The following is a 19,162-nucleotide window of genomic DNA, read 5'->3' on the forward strand; positions in this document are numbered from 1 at the left end:
ATTTCGGTTACAATTAGTTTTGAAATGGTTGCCACTCTAGGCTTCAGGTCTGTTACTGCTTCCCAGAACTCGGTTCTATCCACCTGCAGAGCAATTGGGTTCCTATCATCATTGTATCTGGCAAGTGTTTGCAGATCTGAAGATCTTTCTTTGCTTATGATCTGCTTTCACTTCCTCTGGAAGAAAGATTAGCTGTTAATCAAAGACCCTCGTGCTCCTCTTATAGCCAGTAATTAACCACAACCATCCTGGGATGCAGGTGGGCAGGAAAAGAGAAGTGTGTTGTACAGGGAAAAGATGTTGCCTACATCCATAGCTCAATCCCAGGCATCTCCAGCTAGAGCAGCCTGCAGCCCTGGAAATCCAGTCACAGTCAGTGCAGACCAGGAGTGGGCAACCCTTTCCTCTTATTTAGGGGCACCTTGACTCAGGAGTAATTTGTGGGTACAGAACAGAAGCAGTGAGCAGAGAGAGAGAGAGTTGAAGATGGGCAAAGTGAGTGAATGCCCTGAATCAATCCATCTAGAATAAAGACCCTCATGGTTCAGTCTTCCTCAGATTAGAACGCCAATCCTGTGCAGGTCTACTCAGAAGTAAAACCTACTGGGTTTGATGGGGTTACTCTTACCTAAGTAAGGGGAGGGTTTTGTTGGTGGTGCTGTAGTACAGCAGACCAACACAGCTGCTGTTCTGCAAAGCAAGTGAAAGTAACTCCCAATTTTAGTGCCACACAGAGAGCCGATGCCTACCTAACTATTATCAGAAAGCTGGCAGGTGGACTCATTTTTCCAAGGCATAAAAGTGGGAGTTGGGGCGGAATCAAGCAAAATACTTGCTTGTACCAATTTTCTGGAACCTACACAAGAGGGAAGAAACTATTTTAAAAGCCTGGAAAATTGAGGAATTCAAGGAAATCCGGCAGCTAAGGAGGTAGAGGTTAAGGGGCTGCAGGTGTAGAGAATTCCGAGCGAGTGGTCTGACTCTGTGTAAGACAGCTCCTAAAATCACCTCATCTCAGGCTTCTTCTCCCTTCCTGGGAATCTCTCTCCTTCCTGAGCTGCGGTCAAAACCAGAAATCTCTCCATTCCCCCTCCCAGCCCTCCCATACTAATCCAGGCTAGAGGTACACACTTAATGTCACACAGAATACTCTGAAAGAGAAGCCGTTTGCTGACATTCTTGTTTTCTTACATTGGTTCCCCAGATGTTGTTGAACTACTAGGGCCCTATCACCCCCCTGAGCGTTGGCTATGTAGCCTGGAGATGATGGGAATTGCAGTCCATTGAAATTTCGGGACCCAAGACTGACTCTGTGGTTCCTGCTTTTGTTCTGACTTCTGATCAGCCACAGTGAAGGCCACTGGTGGAGAATAGCTCAGATGGTTAAAGCACGGGGCTGATAATGTCTTCTACTCAAAACATCAGTGAGTGAGGCTTTTATTTATTTCTGAGTACAGAAATGTACAGCCACGTTTTAAATTATAAAGATGGTGTATGTACACTATGAAACACCATTCTGTTTTTTATTTAAAAATCCAGATGATCTCAGTCATTGGGGTTATGGCAGATGTGGGGAACCTTTGGCCCTCCAGATGCTGCTGAACTACAGCTCCCAGAAGTCCCAGCAAGCCTGGCCAATAGCCAAGAAAGATGGGAGTTGTAGTTCAGCAAACATCTCCAGGGCCAGAGGTTCCTCAAACCCGGGTTAGTGGCTTTCTTTGGATTAGTCCTGTGCATGTGAAGTGGTTCGCCATCAGCTGCTTTTCATCGGCATCAACACCAAACAAATCCACACTCCTCTGTTTAAAGGCCTGTTTTTATTGCAGTGACTGTGTTGCCCATGGCAATGACAGTCCTTGCCTATCTCCGCAGTTGGTTCCGAAGCCATATACATTCATTTGGAAAACAAAGAGACCAGGATACCAACCATTATTATTAATTATTATTATTATTATTTAAAAAATGACCATCCTAAGGCAGTTCTCTTAGCTGCCATGAAGAGGAAAAGAGAAAATGACGGACCTGCATTTTTCACCTACAGGTACACAGGACTGAAGTCTACAGCCAAATAAAATTAAAGGTTGTGTCCAGGCAGTCCAAATCCCCCCCCCCACCCAAAGCTGAATTCTGCAACCCACATGAATGATACTAGCTGAGTGAATTTGCATAATTGCTTGTATTTTGTACAACCTAAGCTGCAGTCCTCTCTACACCTTTACCTAGGAATAAGTCTCATCGGACATCATAGGACTTACCAGTAATTCTATGCAGACACTAAGATTGCAGTGTTACTCTGCAAATTTTTGCTTACAGCTCTGCATCCTTTATCCTGCTTTTGCTAATCATAGGGAGGCCCACTATGCAGGACCCTGGAGCCCCTCATTCTGCAGCTGCTCAAGATTATTTCAGCAAGCATTGCCTGAGAGCACTTTTAAGCATATCTTCATAGCCAAAAGGACTAAGAAAGTTGCTTTAAAGAAATGTCAAGAAAGGAAGGCGGGATCAGGAAGAAGCCAATCCTGCAGAAAATGCCAACAACTTATGGAATTGCAGCAGAGAATCAGCCCAGCAGATCCATAGTGAAGAAGAAGAGGAGGAGTTTGGATTTGATATCCCGCTTTATCACTACCCGAAGGAGTCTCAAAGCGGCTAACAATCTCCTTTCCCCTCCTCCCCCACAACAGACACCTAGGGAACTCTCATTAAGCAGGGGGCATCAGCATGCCCTGGACATAGAACATACAGGCACAATCTGTTATCTGACTACACTCACTTACAGGCAATGGTTAATTTAATTCATTTTTTTAAAAAAGGAAGTGCTGAGGTTCAAGCCTATTTATTACAATTCACATCCTTTTACCCAAGAACTGTAGCCTATTGCAGGGGAGCAGCCTGTGGCCAGCGGCCTGCCCATTTACCTACTACTTCTTTGATTGTTTTTCTGCCCATGCTCAGAAGTGCTCTCTTCTTTGTTACTAGTACTTAACTTGTGCCTGGACGGAGCACCTGACACTGAAAGCGAGTTTCAGCCCTATGTTCTGGCCACAAATTAAGCCCTGCATGCAGGCTAAGCAGGCACTGTCTAGTACTCACACACACACAGCTCTGGTTGCTTACAAGCAGGCATTAAGGCATACACATATTCAACATTTGTACAAACACAGGCATGAAATTCAGAGCTGCTCCACTTTCACCACCTCTGTGCAGGAACTGATCGCCACGCCCCCTATTATCTAGGTCTTCCAGCCGGCTCCCTGATGCAAATCTGCTCCAAAACCTCGACCCCACACATTTTCCTTCTGCTTTTCCGAAATAGCTGGATTAATTCCAGAGTGGCCGGCTGGAACTGCTTCTGGGATGGGAAGTTGTGGGGCAGATGATGGTTGAGGTACAATGAATGATACAGGCTTCTGGATCTCCATCCAAAGCTTGTAGGTTCTTGACCCAGAGATTCCTTAACTGTCCCAGTTCCAGAGCTGCAGTTCTTGCATCAGGCATGATAGGATTAATTCCTAGAACCAGAGGCCAAAGGCTTAAAAGGGTGTAGATTCTTTTGTTTGGTGTCTTGTACCATTCCTGGCAGGGGCTCCCTAAGGCAATTCTAGAGTCTCAGACTATACATGCAGCGACACTGTTTTGGAACAAGAACAAGAACAAGATGGAACCTTTCACCTTTGAGATATACGCTTCTAATCTGGATTATCCTTTTATTCATGCCACAGGAGACTCGTTTCTCTCTTTCATTACCCCCCCCCATTTCCCCCCCTTAAACTGAATGATGTAGCTCTAGAACTGGAAGTTCTGGGGGGGAGGGAGGATTCTCATAGGAGCCATAGGTCTGCAACCCAACCAGTTTCTAGATTATGGCTGTAGAATGGGGAACGTCCTATATTAAGATGGGCACTTTAGCAACCAGCAGGTTCCAGCCCTGAAAACGGCCCGTTCCAAATCTTTTAAAATCTATCAGGGTGGCCTGGACCACACGGTCTGTGTGCCCAGAGGAAACACTCAACATTTTATCCAGGCATCTTGGGGAATGGAGAGGCAGGCGGAAAGGGTTGTGGGGGGCAGGGAGGGTCTTTGGTTATTGATCTGGCCCCATCAGCTGAGCTGCATGTTTGGGAAGGTGTGCAGTATCCACAGCAACAAAGGCAGCTGTAAGAGGTGCCTTCCTCTCTGGCGTGTGAGGTATTCAGTTGGTCCCCGAAGGGACTCTGCCACCAGGGCAGGCAGGAAAAACTGAAGAGGAGGAGGAGGAGGAGGCGGCCAATGACGACGACAAGAAGAGAGGCCACCGCCCTGTTTTGGCCCTACGTGGGATCCAGCTCAAAGACGCTGTCGTCAGTTGGCGAGGTGAAGAAGCAGCTCTGGCCGGAGGGGGGGCGCCGGCTGGCCCTGCTGAGCCCCAGCGACTTCTCAAAGTCCAGCAGCTGCCCCATGAAGTTGAAGTTGGGCGAGATGTTGGACTTCTTCCGCTTCACCAGATCGTAGGCGTCGTTGAGGGAGAGGTTGAGCTTCTGCATGAGGTAGGCTACAGTGACGGTCACCGAGCGGCTGATCCCCGCCAAGCAGTGCACCAGGATGCCACAGTTCCGGGACAGGGCCTCATCTGGGACAAGAGAGGGAACGAGAAAGGGGAAAGGAAGGGAAAGAACAGGTTGGGCGCGTGAATACGGCTGCACTGGATTTGCTGTCCTGTAAAACTGGGGCTGTAGGGCTGGGGCAGAGAAGAAAGCGGGGATGAGGGGAGGGAGGCAGGACAAAGGGGGCAGGTGGGGGAAGAACCCAAGGGGGGGTGTGAAAGTTCAGGTTAAGAGCAGTGCTGAGGATATCCTGCAACTTTACTAGCGAAGAACTTGGCTTCCTGTGTGTGTGTGTGTGTGTGTGTGTGTGTGTGTGTGTGTGTGTGTGTATCAAAAAGCAAGTTTCTAGTCCTCAGGGCTGACTGTATATAGAAATTGACTGCTGAGATTTCACTAGCCAGAGTGGGGCTGAGTAAAGCTCCTAGTGATGTGATAGGACTTCACATTCTGCCATGCTCCTCCAACTATATGAAGCAATTAAGAAAGATGTAGATATGCTTGGTCACATAATTTATACATGTCACCGAATTCAGCTTTGCTCCCCCTCCCCCCCGGGAATATAAGTGACCTTGTTTTGATTTTTCACACAGACTGACTTGCCTAGGGACCACGGCAGCAGGGCAATGGCCCTTTGCATCATGCTAGGGAGAAACCAGATGGAGACAACTTTGATAAAAGGTACTGGTGGGCATCATCTCTCCTAAACTGTCCCAGAGATTATTCTTCCATCACTCCATTTTTTTAAAATGGAAGATTTGATGCTGAATTTTCCAAAGGAAAAGTCTGAGAATTGTATGTGTCCATGACTGCGTGCACTGCAACAGCATATTTCAAACTGTGCCAAAGAAACACACAATCTAGGTCTAGAAAAGAGTGTGCAAATTGTTCTCTTCTGGCTCCAGTTCCAGAAAGGCTTGCAAAGAATTTAGAAGTTTGGGGGCAAAAGGAAGTGGGCAGCAAAAGAGAGTGTGAAACAATGAGGAAAAGGGCATTTGAGCTGACATTAGATGATCAGGAGAGAAAGCTCAAAAAATAGCTGTGGCCCATGATAAGGGAGTTTGGGGGGTGGGCAGGCACCCCCTTCCTACCACTGGAAGGGAGGGGAAGTGGAATGGAGTTGCTGCAACATTTTGTTGCAGTGCCCTGCTTGCAAGAAGCACTTTGTGAAAATTTGAGTGGCCAAGCAAAATGATTAGAATGAGGAATGCAAATAAGTCAGTTTATGAGAATGCATTATCTCTGTTGAATAGAGAGAAAAGGGAAAATGCCTCTCTTTGCTCTGCTTTATCAATCAGAGGCACCCGAACAAAATCTTTTAAAATAATTAATCTGGCAAATTCATCAATGAACCATTGCGGGCCTAGTTGGTACCAAGGCATCATATTCTGTAGGACACTCTACAGATGATGCAGGAACAGAACCAATCTGAGGCTGCACAGACCACAGACCTCGCTGTGTGCACACACGGAAGCTGCTCAATGAGAAAGAAAAGGGGGAGACTGGCCAGCAGCAGAGAACCAGTTTGGGAGTGTAGGAGACTTAACGTCAGGGAAGATTGCAGGTTTGTAAGGCAAAGGAAGAGTGAGGGGCTGCGCATGTACGTCCCTAAAAGACAGGGGTGGGCTGGAGGTGTCAGTTAACCCAGCCCATGCAGTAGATACCTTGAGCTAAGGGCTTATGCTCACAACCATCTAGGGCTAACTTGATGCCCTCAGCAGGTAAAGGACTCCTGCTCTCCAGCAGCACAAAATTCAAAGCAGATCAGTATGGGGCTGCTTGAAAACTGTGCCTGCTGAGAGTGTCATGAGAACAAATGAGAACGGAATGGCACACCATCGTGTTGCCTTCTCTAGTCTGGGGCGCTTTATTACTGTACCTCATCACTAAAGATGTAGATCAACTGGGAGCCCCACAAGTTCTAAGGACTTTACCTAATAAGCTGCCTGAGGACCCATGAGCCTTATTCCTGTACAGCAGGTATGGGGAACCCTTGGTCCAGATGTCACCAAACTACAACTCCCCACACTCCCAGCAAGCACGGCCAATGGCCAGGGATGATGGGAGTTGTAGTGCAGCAAATCTTGTGGGTGGGGGTGGAGGGCAAAGGTTCATTCACAGCTGATGCAGAGGAGGAAACAAGGAGGCAAAGCTCTGGCCCCACTGACCTTGGGTGAGGCCTTTGGATCACCCAAGCCAGGGATTAATACTGGAAGCCAGGCCTCCTGCCCTTCCTTGGTCCTACCTGACCTTAGTTCAAGCACCAGCAACTCACTATGGGGACCCTGGCTTGGAAAACCCATTTCCAAGTGTATCTATCTGCCCACTGGCCCCCAAAACAACTAGATGCACTGGTGGGACAATCTGGGGTGTTGGTCCCAGCTCCTTACTCACTGGCAAGCCCCAGAGTACTGAAAGTTCCCAAGTGGTATACAGTGGTGCCTTGCTTAACGAATGCCCTGCTGAACGAAATTTCCGCTTAACAAAAGGATTTTTCGAGCGGAGGTTGCCTCGCTAGACGAATCCGTTTTACGAAAAATTCGTCTAGCAAATCGTGGTTTCCCATAGGAATGCATTAAAATTCAATTAATGCGTTCCTATGGGCAATTTTTTTAAAAAAAAAATTCAATGCATTCCTATGGGATTCGCTAGACGAATTTTTCGCTATAAGAAAAGACCCGTGGAACGAATTAATTTCGTCTAGCGAGGCACCACTGTATTACAAAAAAACTGCGGGAGACACAGTGTTTCTAGGTTCCCTGGCCCCCCTTATGAATCAATCATGAATCATAGAATTGCAGAGCTGGAAGGGACTCCAAAGGTCCATCTAGTCTGTCCCCGCCCCCAACGTGAAGACTCAAAGGTGAGTGACGGGGCCCAACTAGGAGTCAGTCAGCTGTGAGCTGCAGTGAGCTCAAGGGCTGCCAGTTGCTTCTTAGTGGACTCAGATGACTGTCTCGGGGACACAAGCCACATTCCCTCAAATGCTTTGCAGGGGTCATGTGAATGGGTCCTCCGATGGCCAGCAGACAACAGCCACAGGAAAAGGCAAGCGGGAGGCCAAGGGTGTGGTTTTCTGCCTGCCTTCCCCTTCACTCACCAATGAACTCAATGGCCTCAGGGAAGAACTGAGAGAGGTTCTGGCTCCAGTGGTCTGAGATAGGGATCTGCTTGTAATGGAAGTCGCCGTTCTTCTCAAAGAGGTTGGGCAGGTTGGGGGTGACGTTGAGGATGTAGCGGATGCCCAGTTTGGCCAGGGTGTCCATGTTGGCAGAGTCACGGGCGCTGCCCAGGTAGAGGTTGGGTAGAATCTGCACGGGGAAGGAGGGGGGGCTCGCCCCTTCCGACTCCATCCCGCTGCTGAGGGGCCCCGACTCTGCATCGGAGCAGTCGGAGCTGAGGCTCAGGCCGCCCAGTCCCACCACAGGAGCTGTCGGGGGCACAGGTGAGCTACTAGCACTGGCTGTGTCCAGGTTGGTCTCACAGAGGTGTGGCCATTCAGCCTGAAATTTATGGAAGCCTCCTGCAAGGAAGGACAAAGCCAAGAGACGACTCAGCAGCAGCATAGCCACAGTTGTTACATGCAGAATTAAAGCACTTACACTGGAGGTTCCCCTGTCATAGTGGGGACACCCTTTCCTGCAATAATTATTAACAATAACAATTTATTATTTGTACCCTGTCCTGGGTTGCACCAGCCACTCTGGGCCGCTTCCAACAGAATATTAAAAACATAAAGACATTAAACATTTTAAAAAATCAGTTCAGATGTCTCCTAAAGGTTATATAATTACTCATCTCCTTAACATCTAATGGGAGGGCATTCCACAGGGTGCGCACCACTACCGAGAAGGCCCTGTGCCTGTAACCTCACTTCTTACAGCAAGGGAACCACCAGAAGGCCCTCGGCACTGGACCTCAGTGTCTGGGCTGAATGATGGGGGTAGAGATGCTCCTTCAGGTATACTGGTCCAAGGCTGTTCAGGGCTTTCAAGGTCAGCACCAACACTTTGAATTGTGCTTGGAAACGTACTGGGAGCCAATGTAGGTCTTTCAGGACCGGTGTTATACGGTCCCGGCAGCCACTCCGAGTCATCAGTCTAGCTGCTGCATTCTGGATTAGTTGTAGTTTCTGGGTCACCTTCAAAGGTAGCCCCACGTAGAGCGCGTTGCAGTAGTCTAAGTGGGAGATAACTAGAGCATGCACCACTCTGGTGAGACAGTATGCGGGCAGGCAGGGTCTCAGCCAATGTACCAGATGGAACTGATAGACAGCCGCCCTGGACACAGAATTGACCTGCGCCTCCATGGGCAGCGGTGAGTCTTGCATACCTGGTCCTTTAGGGGCACAGTTACTCCATTCAGGACCCCCCCCCAGAAGCAGTACTTTTGCCCTACCCATATCCATGACTTTCTGTACTTGGCAAAGGTGTTGTTAAGGAGCAGTCAGGAGCTCCAAGTGCTGAATCCTTTCTGCTGGAGCCCAGACCTCTTGTCCCCACTTTAACACAGCCCCCCTTTCGCTTACAGAGGCTGCTGCAAAGTGTTGTGCAGGGGAGATTGTTTGTTTACAGATTGTTGCCTTGGCGATATTACCTTTTGATTGTAGAAATCTGCAGGACATGTTTATCATAGATTACATAACAAAACACTTTAACTGCTCCCATTCCAGGCTTTTGGCATTTTTAAAAAGAGCACAGAATCGGAGAACTGCAGAGTTAAAGGGACCTTGAGGATCATTTAGCCCAGGGGTCAGCAACCTTTTTCAGCCATGGGCCGGTCCACCAGACCATGTGGGGGGCGGACTGGCGGACTATATTTTGAAAAAAATAATGAACAAATTCCAATTCCCCACAAATAACCCAGAGATGCATTTTAAATAAAAGCACACATTCTACTCGTATAAAACACGCTGATTCCCGGACTGTCCGTGGGCCAGATTGAGAAGGCAACTGGGCCGCATCCAGCCCCTGGGCTTAGGTTGCCTACCCCTGATCTAGCCCAACCCATTGCAATGCAGGAATGTGCAGCTGTCCCGAAACCTGCAATCCTGGCAGTCTTCAGTGCTGCGGAGCAGGGGTGGGGAGAATTAGGGAGACCTGGTGAAAAAGGGCAGTGCTCCTGCACTTTTACCGTAATACTTTTACCGTAATACCGTTGTTGTGCACAAGAGAGAATTTAAGAGCAGCTTGCAATGTGTGTGGGGGAAACTCTGTTTTCATCTTCCACCTAATCACTTTTTCCAAAGGACAAAGTGAGCAGCGAACTACATGTTAAATGCTGCTGGGTGTAGCTTTGCCTCAATATATTTTTAAGAGCATCTCACATGAAAAGGTAGCCGCAGAGAGAGGTGCAATCTTGAGTGGAAGATCTGTGGGTGGGAAGGAGATGCTTTTGTGCTGAAAATCACTCACAACTACATTTCTCTCCATGGAGGAAAAAACACAGGTTCAAGAATATTTTCCCTGATGTGGAGAAAAACAGATGAAGGGGTGATTTTTGAAGAGGCAACCACTGCTGCTGGTGGAAAGGTTAAGCAGTCCCCTCTACCCAACTCTGCTGAAAAGGCTACAGTCAAAAATAAAGAAAGAGGATCAAAGTTACACAGAACTCTGCACTGTGTGCAGTTTGGTCTTGAGCATTCAAGTTGCAGTTTGGCAACCCTACAATTAGTCAGTCAATAGGTGGACAGAGCCAACCTGGCGCCCTCAAAATGTTGTCGAACTGCAACTCCCCATCATCCCTGACCATGCTGACAGGGACTGATAGGCATTGTAGTTCATAATCTGAAGGGCGCCCCGTGGTCTAGCTAAAGGGTAGCCAAGGGTTGAATCACAGCAAAGCTCCATGCGGAGGAAGTCAAAGAGACAAAGTGGGAGCTTCATATAACCTGCTGTAGAAGCTAAAGTGGCTCATAGTTTGGGCTTCACTGGTGGCACACTTGCCAAAAGGCTTGCTGAGATTTAGAGTCGCAAACTGATTGGGGGGGGGGATTGGCAAGTTCTTTTGCATTTAGCAGAAGCACATAGTGCAGAAATCTGCAAGTGAAGCTTTTCACAGCCCTGCAGAGAATCACCATTTGCTAAGGGTCTGCAAATCAAACTTTTGTTAAAAGCACAGCTACAATGGCCAGTTGAAGAGCTGGCAGCCTTATTCACTACTGTTCTCTTCTGGCTCCCAGCCCGGTTGCTCTGATGGGTCAGGCCTAGGGTGAGACTTAACAGGCTTGGGAAGCGGCCAGGGAAGTTTCCCAGGGCAGGCCTGTGCTGTGTTGCCATCCAACCCCCCCCCCCCAGCCGCCCACTCACCCACCCTGGCAGAGTCCCCCTTGTACATTTAAGAGCTGGGGGATAAAGAAGACCTTGAAAGCATGCAGATGTAGCAAGGGGAAAACACTTCACTTTCAGGGCTTCCTTTTTTAAAGTCACAATAACAAATGAACACAGTACCCCATCAGTTTAAAAGGCCTGGGAGATGCTTTTGCCTGGCACCTAGAGATATGTAATGAAGGCGCTGGGCAAACCTCCCTAGGAAGAGACATAAAATCTTAGGCAGGTGTGAGGAACCAGAGGTACCTTCCAAATGTTCCTGGACTCCAGCTCCCACTATCCCCCAAGCCTTGGCCATGTTGGCTGGAGCTGATGGGAGTTGGAGTTCACAAGAGCGACACAGGTTCCTCCATCTCTGATACAGGATAATATTCCTGGCTAAGGTCACTAGGAAGGGATGTGCAACAATACCAAGGCCATGCCCACGCCCCAATTTACTGTGTCCTCACTGCACTTCCAGGGCTCGGTTTGTCATCCATGTTCCCACAGTGTTATCCAAAATACATACGTATCCTGCACTTTGTTCTCAGATGCTACTGTTGGAGGCGTTGTTTCTCTATCTAGCTTCACACTGATTGGAGGCCTGAAGCCATTCTGTAATTCATCTCTAGCCAAGGTGTGAAAGCAGGGTGAAAGCATCCGCTGCCTTGTCCCCCAAATCCCACCCATAGAGTGTTCCCTGTGTGTTGCACAAACAAAAACAAACTGAACTCTATGGTGCTAATATGGACACCCCCTTATGCCAAGTCAAACCCCAGATGGCCAGGTTCCTCCTCTGCTTCAGAGGCAGCAATTCTCCTGAGTTGCCACAGCTGAAAAACTGCTCATTAGAACAGGCAGGGAGGGGGAACATGGCAGTACAGGGAGGGGTGCAATAGGTGCAAGCAATTGTGGTTATCTGCTCTCCTGATTCAGCAGCAAATTTAAAAACAGAGGAAATCTCTGGCTTGAAATCTGGCAACGATATTCCTGAATCTGCCTTTCCCCTGCTCCACAGATCACAGGTAGAGCACCTGCTTTGCATGCAGAAGGCCGCAGCATCTTTGGGAAGGGTTGGGAGAAGACGCTTCCTCAAACCCTGAAGAGAAGCTGTCAGTCAGTGCAGATAACACCAAGATGGACCAATGGCCTGACTGAATAGAAGGGAGCTTCCACATCTTTTAGGCAAGGGCCACAGCTCAAAGGTAGAGCATCTGCTTTGCATGCAAAGTCCCAGGTCCAGGCACCAGTATTTTCAGGTAGGGCTGGGAACGCCCCCCCCCAAACCCCAGAGAACCTTTGCCAGTCTGTGTGGCTTGTCCTGAGACTGATGAGGTGGACTCAACCTAAGGTAGCCCCCTAGGAAAGAGATAAGTATCCATATGTTGGGTAGCCCTGCCCCATCTCAAAGTTACCCCCCACCTTCACAAATCCTGCTTTCCCTCAGCACACCCACCTTGCAGGTAGTAGGCGGGGCAACCTTCCTCCCGCAGCTTCTGCAGAAGCGTCACCAGCACCGACCCTTCGTCCTCCTCCTGGCTCCCTGATGGGGGCAGCTGGAGCGTTCCCTCGTCATATAGGAGCACCGTGCTATCCCTGAGGGCCTGGGGAGGCCCTGGCAGCAAGGACCGGACTGAAAGATTCCCCTTCCGGAGACGACGAAGCAGCAGCCCCGGGAGGGCCACGCTCAGCGCCCGCTCCACGTGGGACGAGTCGTACAGCTCCCGGCTGCGGCAGTCCAGGATGTGGAGGCACGGAGACGGGGAGGCCAGCTCAGCCCGCAGCCACGACGTGGATTTTCCCAGGTCTTCCATGTGGCTACAAGCCACGGTCTGGAAGATGATGAGAATCTTCACGGTCAAGACTGCCCAAGCCAACCTTGCCAAAATCTCAGAGCACCGCCTGGATTTTCCCCACTCGCAATGACGCAACAGCTGCACCCAGAAGCTCGCCACTTCCAGGGCCTGAAAAGGGGAGTCTGCAGGGAAAGGTTTTGTCCAATTGGCAGGTCGTTCCAAACTCAGGATCCGAAGTCCCAGGTGCCTTTGCCCTGAAGGAATCACTACATCATGTTGCCAGCACAGGTCTCACCCCATCCATCGCAATCCAAACAGCCTGGGCTACCAAAGCAAGAGCGGGGTACAATGAGAGGTGCCTCCATGCGTGGAAATCATCCTTCAGTCTTTTTTTGGAGGGGGGAGAAGGGAAAGGAATGGTATGGTATGGTACCTAGCCTCTCAAGTGGCGAAAGTAGAAAAGGAGGGACGGGTCCCTGGGCTTTGCGACAGTCTGGAGGAGAAGAGGCTACAGAGGATTCTCGCAGAGGGGGGAGAAGTGGCTTCTTGGACACTCCACTCAGAATCCTGACCTGTCTTACTGCTGTGGTTCCCCTAGTGCTGCCACGCAAGGGATGATCTTCCAAATCAGGGACAGCTGCAGCCAACCAAAATTAGGATCGCAAGTTGTGCCTCCCCTTTCTCTGCATGGGAATCCAGCTAATATTGTTCCTCTGCCGTTGCTGCCCTGGAAGTAACCGGTAGATCTCTGCCAGTTGTGGAGAGCCAGAACTTGTGTCCCAGCCTGAAGAAGAATCCCTTGATCCACCTGCCAGCTGAAGTCTATCCAGTGTCGCTGGAGAGGATGTGCTGAAGCAGAGGCCAGGGTGGCGTGGGTCTGTGGTAAGCAGGCATCCAGGTAAGCCAGTGGGGGGGTGTGTGTGTAGAAAATGAAGGGAGGGGGGGAAGAGAGAGAGAGAGAGAGATGTGCACGCTCTGGGTACCAAGAACAGCACCTCAGGCTTCCAGAGAAGGGGATACTAGCACAGATCCTGGAGGAACCTGCAGTGGGAAAGCAAAAGGGGAGAGTGAGGCTGGGGGAGAGAGAGCACACAGGCAGCAGGCTAAGGGAAACACGGGAAGTGCGTGTTCCCTTCCTGGCACCTTGCTGTCCCCTCCATCCTGGCCAGATGCTGACGAGAGACTTCCTGGCAACCAGAGGGAAGACAGCAGTCACTGCCAAGAGTCGGATGACAACATAGGCTGTGTACACACTGCAGGCACCCGGGGCTTCCATTCCTTCATTTCAAACCAGCCACATCTTGCACACCCAGGAAGCCTTTCGCTCTGAATCCCAGATGTGTGTAAGGTGACTAAAGGTAGTCGGGTGTGGGTGAGTGCAGGAGGGAGAGAGGCACTCTGCACGAGCTCAGAAGCACCCTCTACTAAGGACCATAGCTCCAGTCGTAAGAGCACGTGCTTTGCACCTGAGTAAAACTCTCAGGTTCAACTTGGCTCATCCGCCAATGGGGTTGGGAAAGGACTCCGTCTGAGACACAGGACAGTCACTGCCTGCCAGGCTGTGCAGACAGTGCTGAGACAAAGGGATGAAGGCTGACTCAGGACAGCAGCTTCTTGCGCTTCTTATACTTTCAGGATTTCAAAAGGAGGAAGTTGGCAATTTCCTTATTGTACCTTTCAAAACTATGGGACCCAGGTGGCGCTGTGGTTAAACCACTGAGCCTAGGGCTTGCTGATCAGAAGGTCGGCGGTTCGAATCCCTGTGACGGGGTGAGCTCCCGTTGCTTGGTCCCAGCTCCTGCCAACCTAGCAGTTCAAAAGCACGTCAAAATGCAAGTAGATAAATAGGAACCGCTACAGCGGGAAGGTAAATGGCGTTTCCATGTGCTGCTCTGGTTTGCCAGAAGCGGCTTTGTCATGCTGGCCACATGACCTGGAAGCTGTACGCCGGCTCCCTCGGCCAATAATGCGAGATGAGCGTGCAACCCCAGAGTCGGTCACGACTGGACCTAATGGTCAGGGGTCCCTTTACCTTTACCTTTCAAAACTATTATGCAAATCTCTATGTCCAGTTACAGATTATGAATCAGTGGCACAAACAATTAATTTATTGTGGCTTAATCAATCCGGAATAATCACCACCCTTGGCTCCATAATGCTCAGTCGTATTTAGGGTTGTCAACACCTACCCCCACCCCTAAAAAACCCTGCCCCATAACCTGGCCTGCTCTCTTCCCTTTAAGAGGAGATTGATCTGCAGAAAATCAGCAGAAAAAAAAGCTTTTTGAGGCCTGGAAATAAACATCACAGGTTAATGCCCGCAGATCAATTGCTTCTGCTAAACATGCAAGTGCAAGAGCTGGTTGAAAAGTTGGCCAACCTATAGCTGAGCGAGATTAAAGCCACCACTTAACAAAACAGAAAAGCACACATCTATTCTCCAATGCTTATATAATGAACACAAGCAGGAGAAATTAATCAGCATTTTACAAGTTCCTAGTATTATTATTGGTAGTAGTAGCAGCAGTAGTAGTGGCATTTATTAAATTTATATATAGGCAGTGATGTTTTAGGCACATCTGATATGTGTGTGACCATGCTGAACTAGGAAGTAACCTGAAAACGTCAGAAAAGAGGGAGGGGTGGGGCCGGAATGGGGTGTTTGCAGGCTTTTTCAATGGTGTTTCAAATATACCATATTTCACTTAAACATGCAGTGCCTTGGAATGTACCACCCACGTAAATTGGGAGTACTGCTCTTCATCCAAAAATCACAGGGAGGCTTACAGCATAAAAATACAAAAGAACATGAAACACATAACAAATAAAAACAAACAAATCTATATCCCCTCTCCCAGAAGCACACTGAAAAGGCCACAGATCCTTTAAACAGTCAAAGTCCTGGTTGTAGAGGAACATTTTCACCTGGCACCTAAAGACATATAATGAAGGCTCCAGGCAAGCCTCCCTGGGAAGAACATTTCCCAAGTGGGGAGCCACTGCAGAAAAGGCCCCTTCTCGTGTAGCCATCCTGAGGACCTCTCCTGGAGGGGGCACACAAAGAACCTCAGATAGTGATAACAGACAACCCTTCCTCTTCTAAGATCTAGGATACGTTTGGTGGGGCTTTCCTTTGAGTTAGGATGCATAGGTTTGCAGCCCTACAGAGCATGGTTTTTAGAGCCCACCACTTGGGCTTCTTTCTGCAGGTCTATTCTGCAACATGACATTCAGGCAATAGAGCACTTGTCGTGGATTTACACTGGACCGCTTACACATCATTCTGCTTTATGAGCTGTTCTGTGATGCTTTCCCCATGTTGCCACATTACTGCCGTCTGGAGGGGCACCACTGCGCTATAGCCAACACAAGCGGGACAAGACTCTTGTTCTAACAGGCTTTGGGGAATTGACTGCTTTTAATGAAAAGGCTGGTGCTGTGTTTTTTAATTGTATTTATGTGTATGTTTTAAACAAATTTTATATACGTATACAGTTTTAATTCCATTAATGTTTAACTGGATTTAAAAGATTGTGGTTCCCCCCCCCCATGTTCTTAATGACTTGTTTTTATCTGTAAACTGCCTCGAGTGCCGTCAGGGAAGAAGATGGGGTATAAATAAATAAATCTAATAATAAAAAGCAAACTGAAACATTTCATTCTGTAAAAACTTACAGCGCTCCAGCAGGAGGTTATGGGGAATGTATCAACTGGAAAGAAAGCAGGATTTCCACCTCCAATCTTCAGCAGGCACAAACAGTATGGAAAGCAGAGTCCCATATACCATATATTCTGGCGTAGAAGATGACTGGGCGTATAAGACGACCCCCGACTTTTCCAGTTAAAATATAGAGTTTGGGATATACGCGCCGTATAAGAAATACGACCCAGCGTATAAGACGACCCCTGACTTTTGAGAAGATTTCCCTGGGTTAAAAAGTAGTCTTATATGCAGGAATATACAGTAACCACCCCAATAGTATCATGAGCACAAATCATCACAAAATCCCCAAAAAGGGTGTCTGGAGGGGCACCCAATGTGGAGAGCATGCTGAGCTTGCTGGAGCCTCGTCAGTAGTGGCTGGTGAGGTGGTACAAGTGGCCCCCCAACACCGCAGGTTGCTGCTGCTCTCAGAGAGGGTTAAGATGCAGGGAGCCTGCTGTGGCTTGCAATGGCAGGAACACTGGTTTGGCTGAATCGCCATGCTCCATACCGCCTAATTCCCTTTGCCTCTTCACCCTCCTTCCCAGTAGCCCAGGAAAGCAAGGGAGCCCCACGCACCAGCCACAACTCACAACCAGACTAGTTACAGTTTATAATTTATTTGGAACTTTTCATTCGGTAAGCCCTTTGCAGGCTTTGTCTTCACAACACTGCTGCAAAATAGGACACTGCTGAAACAGACAAAGTTCACATGCAGTTTGCCTATGGCAAGAGGTGAAACGAGTCAAGGTTGCCTTAGGTGTGGGGAAACCTTGGGCCCTCCAAACATAACCAAACTACAACTCCCATCTACCCCAGCAAGCATGACCAATGGCCAGGGATGATGGGAGTTGTAGTTCAGCAACCTGTGGAGGGCTACAGGTTCCCCACACCTGCTTTAGATACAGTGAACTTTGGGAGGCATAAAAGGTAATGGAGTGGATGACTGGAGTTCTCCTGTGCATGCCCTGGGCAGATTGCGCCAGGTCAAGTACTGGGAGGGTAGTAGTGATGATGGTGCCATTGGGCTGTTCTGCCTCAGGCCTGTCTTGGGCCTGCTCCATTTATCCCTTTCATCAGTGCTCTTCAACGTTGGGTTCTCAGATGTTGCTGAACTATAACTCCCACCAACTATCGCTCCCTGTGCCAAGACAACCTATTTCCTGCTGCAGCTGAAGCCAACCAAGACTAAACTTTTCATCAAAAAGTCTATTGTTTGAGTCTTTGCCTCTGCCACGATCCACTTCACAGACAAGCCTCCACTCTCTTGATCTCACCCTAGCAATGGAGATATTAATATCGACCTTTCTTAAGGAGTGGAGGCAAGGATTGCAAGGTGTGTACAGAAAGGGCATTCTGAAGACTGCCAATATCCATCCCTAGGAGTGTCCAGGGGAATAACGCCCTCCCCCTCAAAATAATAATAATAATAATAATAAATATTCTGCTTTGCCTAGTAGACCTTCTCTTAATCCCTAATGTGCACGGGAAGGCTGGCCGTGGTTCCTTAGTGATGGCACTTTACACATGCTCAAAAGCACCATTTACCTTGTACAGTACCTGTGCAAGTTTACTCAGGGCTTATAGCTAAAGCGAAAGTACTTCGCGCGTGCCCAGAAGCCCGATTTCTCTTGAATCCGCCTCCCATCTTCTCAGGGCCGGGAGTCAACTAGCCCGCCCTCCTGAGTTCAATGGGATCGAGCTTCAAGCTGGTGTATTTAGGATTAGGACTCCACACGAATTTTGCGCAGCTTAAACCTCGGCACAGAAAAAAGAGGTCCCGGCGGGGCTAAGCCCTGGCCGCGTCAAGCCCTTGGCAGCCAACGCTGCGTAAAAGCGGAGCCCAAGGCGCACGTTCCTCTTACCCTGCGGCGCTCGCCGCGCTTTGTGGACGCCTCGCGGAGCTCGGCCATCCCGCCGGCGTCTGCGCCTAAGACGGGCCGCAGTTTTCGGAGCGAGCCCGACGCCCTCAGCGCGTCTCCTTCGGCCTCGAGAGAAGAGCGAAGCGGGCAGGGAGGACTCCTGCACCAAGGCGGCTCTCGAGGCCAACCGCTCCGCCGCCCGGCGCTGTCTTCGGCGCCGCCGCCAGCTCGGCTGCTTTGCTGGGCTGCTTCGGCTCAGTCGCCTGATCCGGCTCCTGCTCTCCCGTCGCCGCGAGAAAGGCGACTCGCCGCTGCGGCAGCGGGAGGAGCGACGAAGTCCTCGGCCGCCTCCATCTGCAGGGCGCCGGGGCGCGCGCCCAGGGAGAGCTTCGGCCGCCCGCAGCCTCCTCGGCTCGGCGGCTGGCGATGCTGCGAGCAACTTCCGCGCGGGGCTGGGCGGGCGGGCAGCGCGGGGTTGAGAGAGACACTGTGGATACACTTGTTCTGTAAGATGCCAGAGATAAACAGGTCCGCGGGAGGAGAAGCCCGGCCACGCGAGCAGAAGCAGGCGGGCAGGCGAGGCGGCCTCGAGGCAACGTCTCCAGCGCCGCGCGGACGGCCAGCCTCTCTCTCCGCCTCTCTCTGCCCGCTTGGCCGAGGCGCGTCCCCACCCCAGCTCCACGTGGTGGCTGTGTACAGCCTGGAGCCCCGCCCAGGCGCGTCGTCTTTGGCCGGAGGCGCCTCCCCGGGGAGGCGGAGCGGGAGCAACTAAGCGAGGCGGCCGGGCGCGCACCCGCGCACGCGGTTGCGCATCCGTCTCCCTTGAGCTGGTTTCCAGCCGGACAAGGACGGTGTCAGGTGGGCGCCTTGGGCTGGGGCTCTGCTCTCTCGTGCTTTTAAGGGCAGCCTGGCG

At 50.1% G+C, this 19,162-nt stretch overlaps 1 protein-coding gene across 1 annotated transcript; it reads right to left on the reverse strand.

The window, feature by feature from the left end:
- Positions 1–1,403: 1,403 nt before the first annotated feature.
- On the reverse strand, positions 1,404–18,892 carry DUSP9 (dual specificity phosphatase 9). The gene is made up of 4 exons (XM_035097089.2): positions 18,253–18,892; positions 12,345–13,725; positions 7,681–8,103; positions 1,404–4,609 (listed from the first exon to the last, which is right to left on the reverse strand). Exons 2-4 carry the CDS (start codon positions 12,700–12,702, stop codon positions 4,311–4,313), a joined length of 1,080 nt encoding a protein of 359 aa, XP_034952980.1. The 5' UTR covers positions 12,703–13,725; positions 18,253–18,892; the 3' UTR covers positions 1,404–4,310.
- Positions 18,893–19,162: the final 270 nt, after the last annotated feature.

The sequence above is a fragment of the Zootoca vivipara genome, chromosome 16 (genome assembly GCF_963506605.1).
Source record: "Zootoca vivipara chromosome 16, rZooViv1.1, whole genome shotgun sequence".
Lineage (NCBI taxonomy): Eukaryota > Metazoa > Chordata > Lepidosauria > Squamata > Lacertidae > Zootoca > Zootoca vivipara.

What these genes read in the sequence shown, in the direction of transcription:
- DUSP9 (XM_035097089.2), bottom strand. Translation starts at nt 12,702, where the DNA reads ATGGAAGACCTGGGAAAATCCACGTCGTGGCTGCGGGCTGAGCTGGCC. An exon ending in CCCCGCCTACTACCTGCAAG is followed by an intron (nt 8,104 to 12,344) that starts GTGGGTGTGCTG and finishes CCTTCCTTGCAG; the next exon opens with GAGGCTTCCATAAATTTCAG. An exon ending in TGAGGCCATTGAGTTCATTG is followed by an intron (nt 4,610 to 7,680) that starts GTGAGTGAAGGG and finishes CTCTTGTCCCAG; the next exon opens with ATGAGGCCCTGTCCCGGAAC.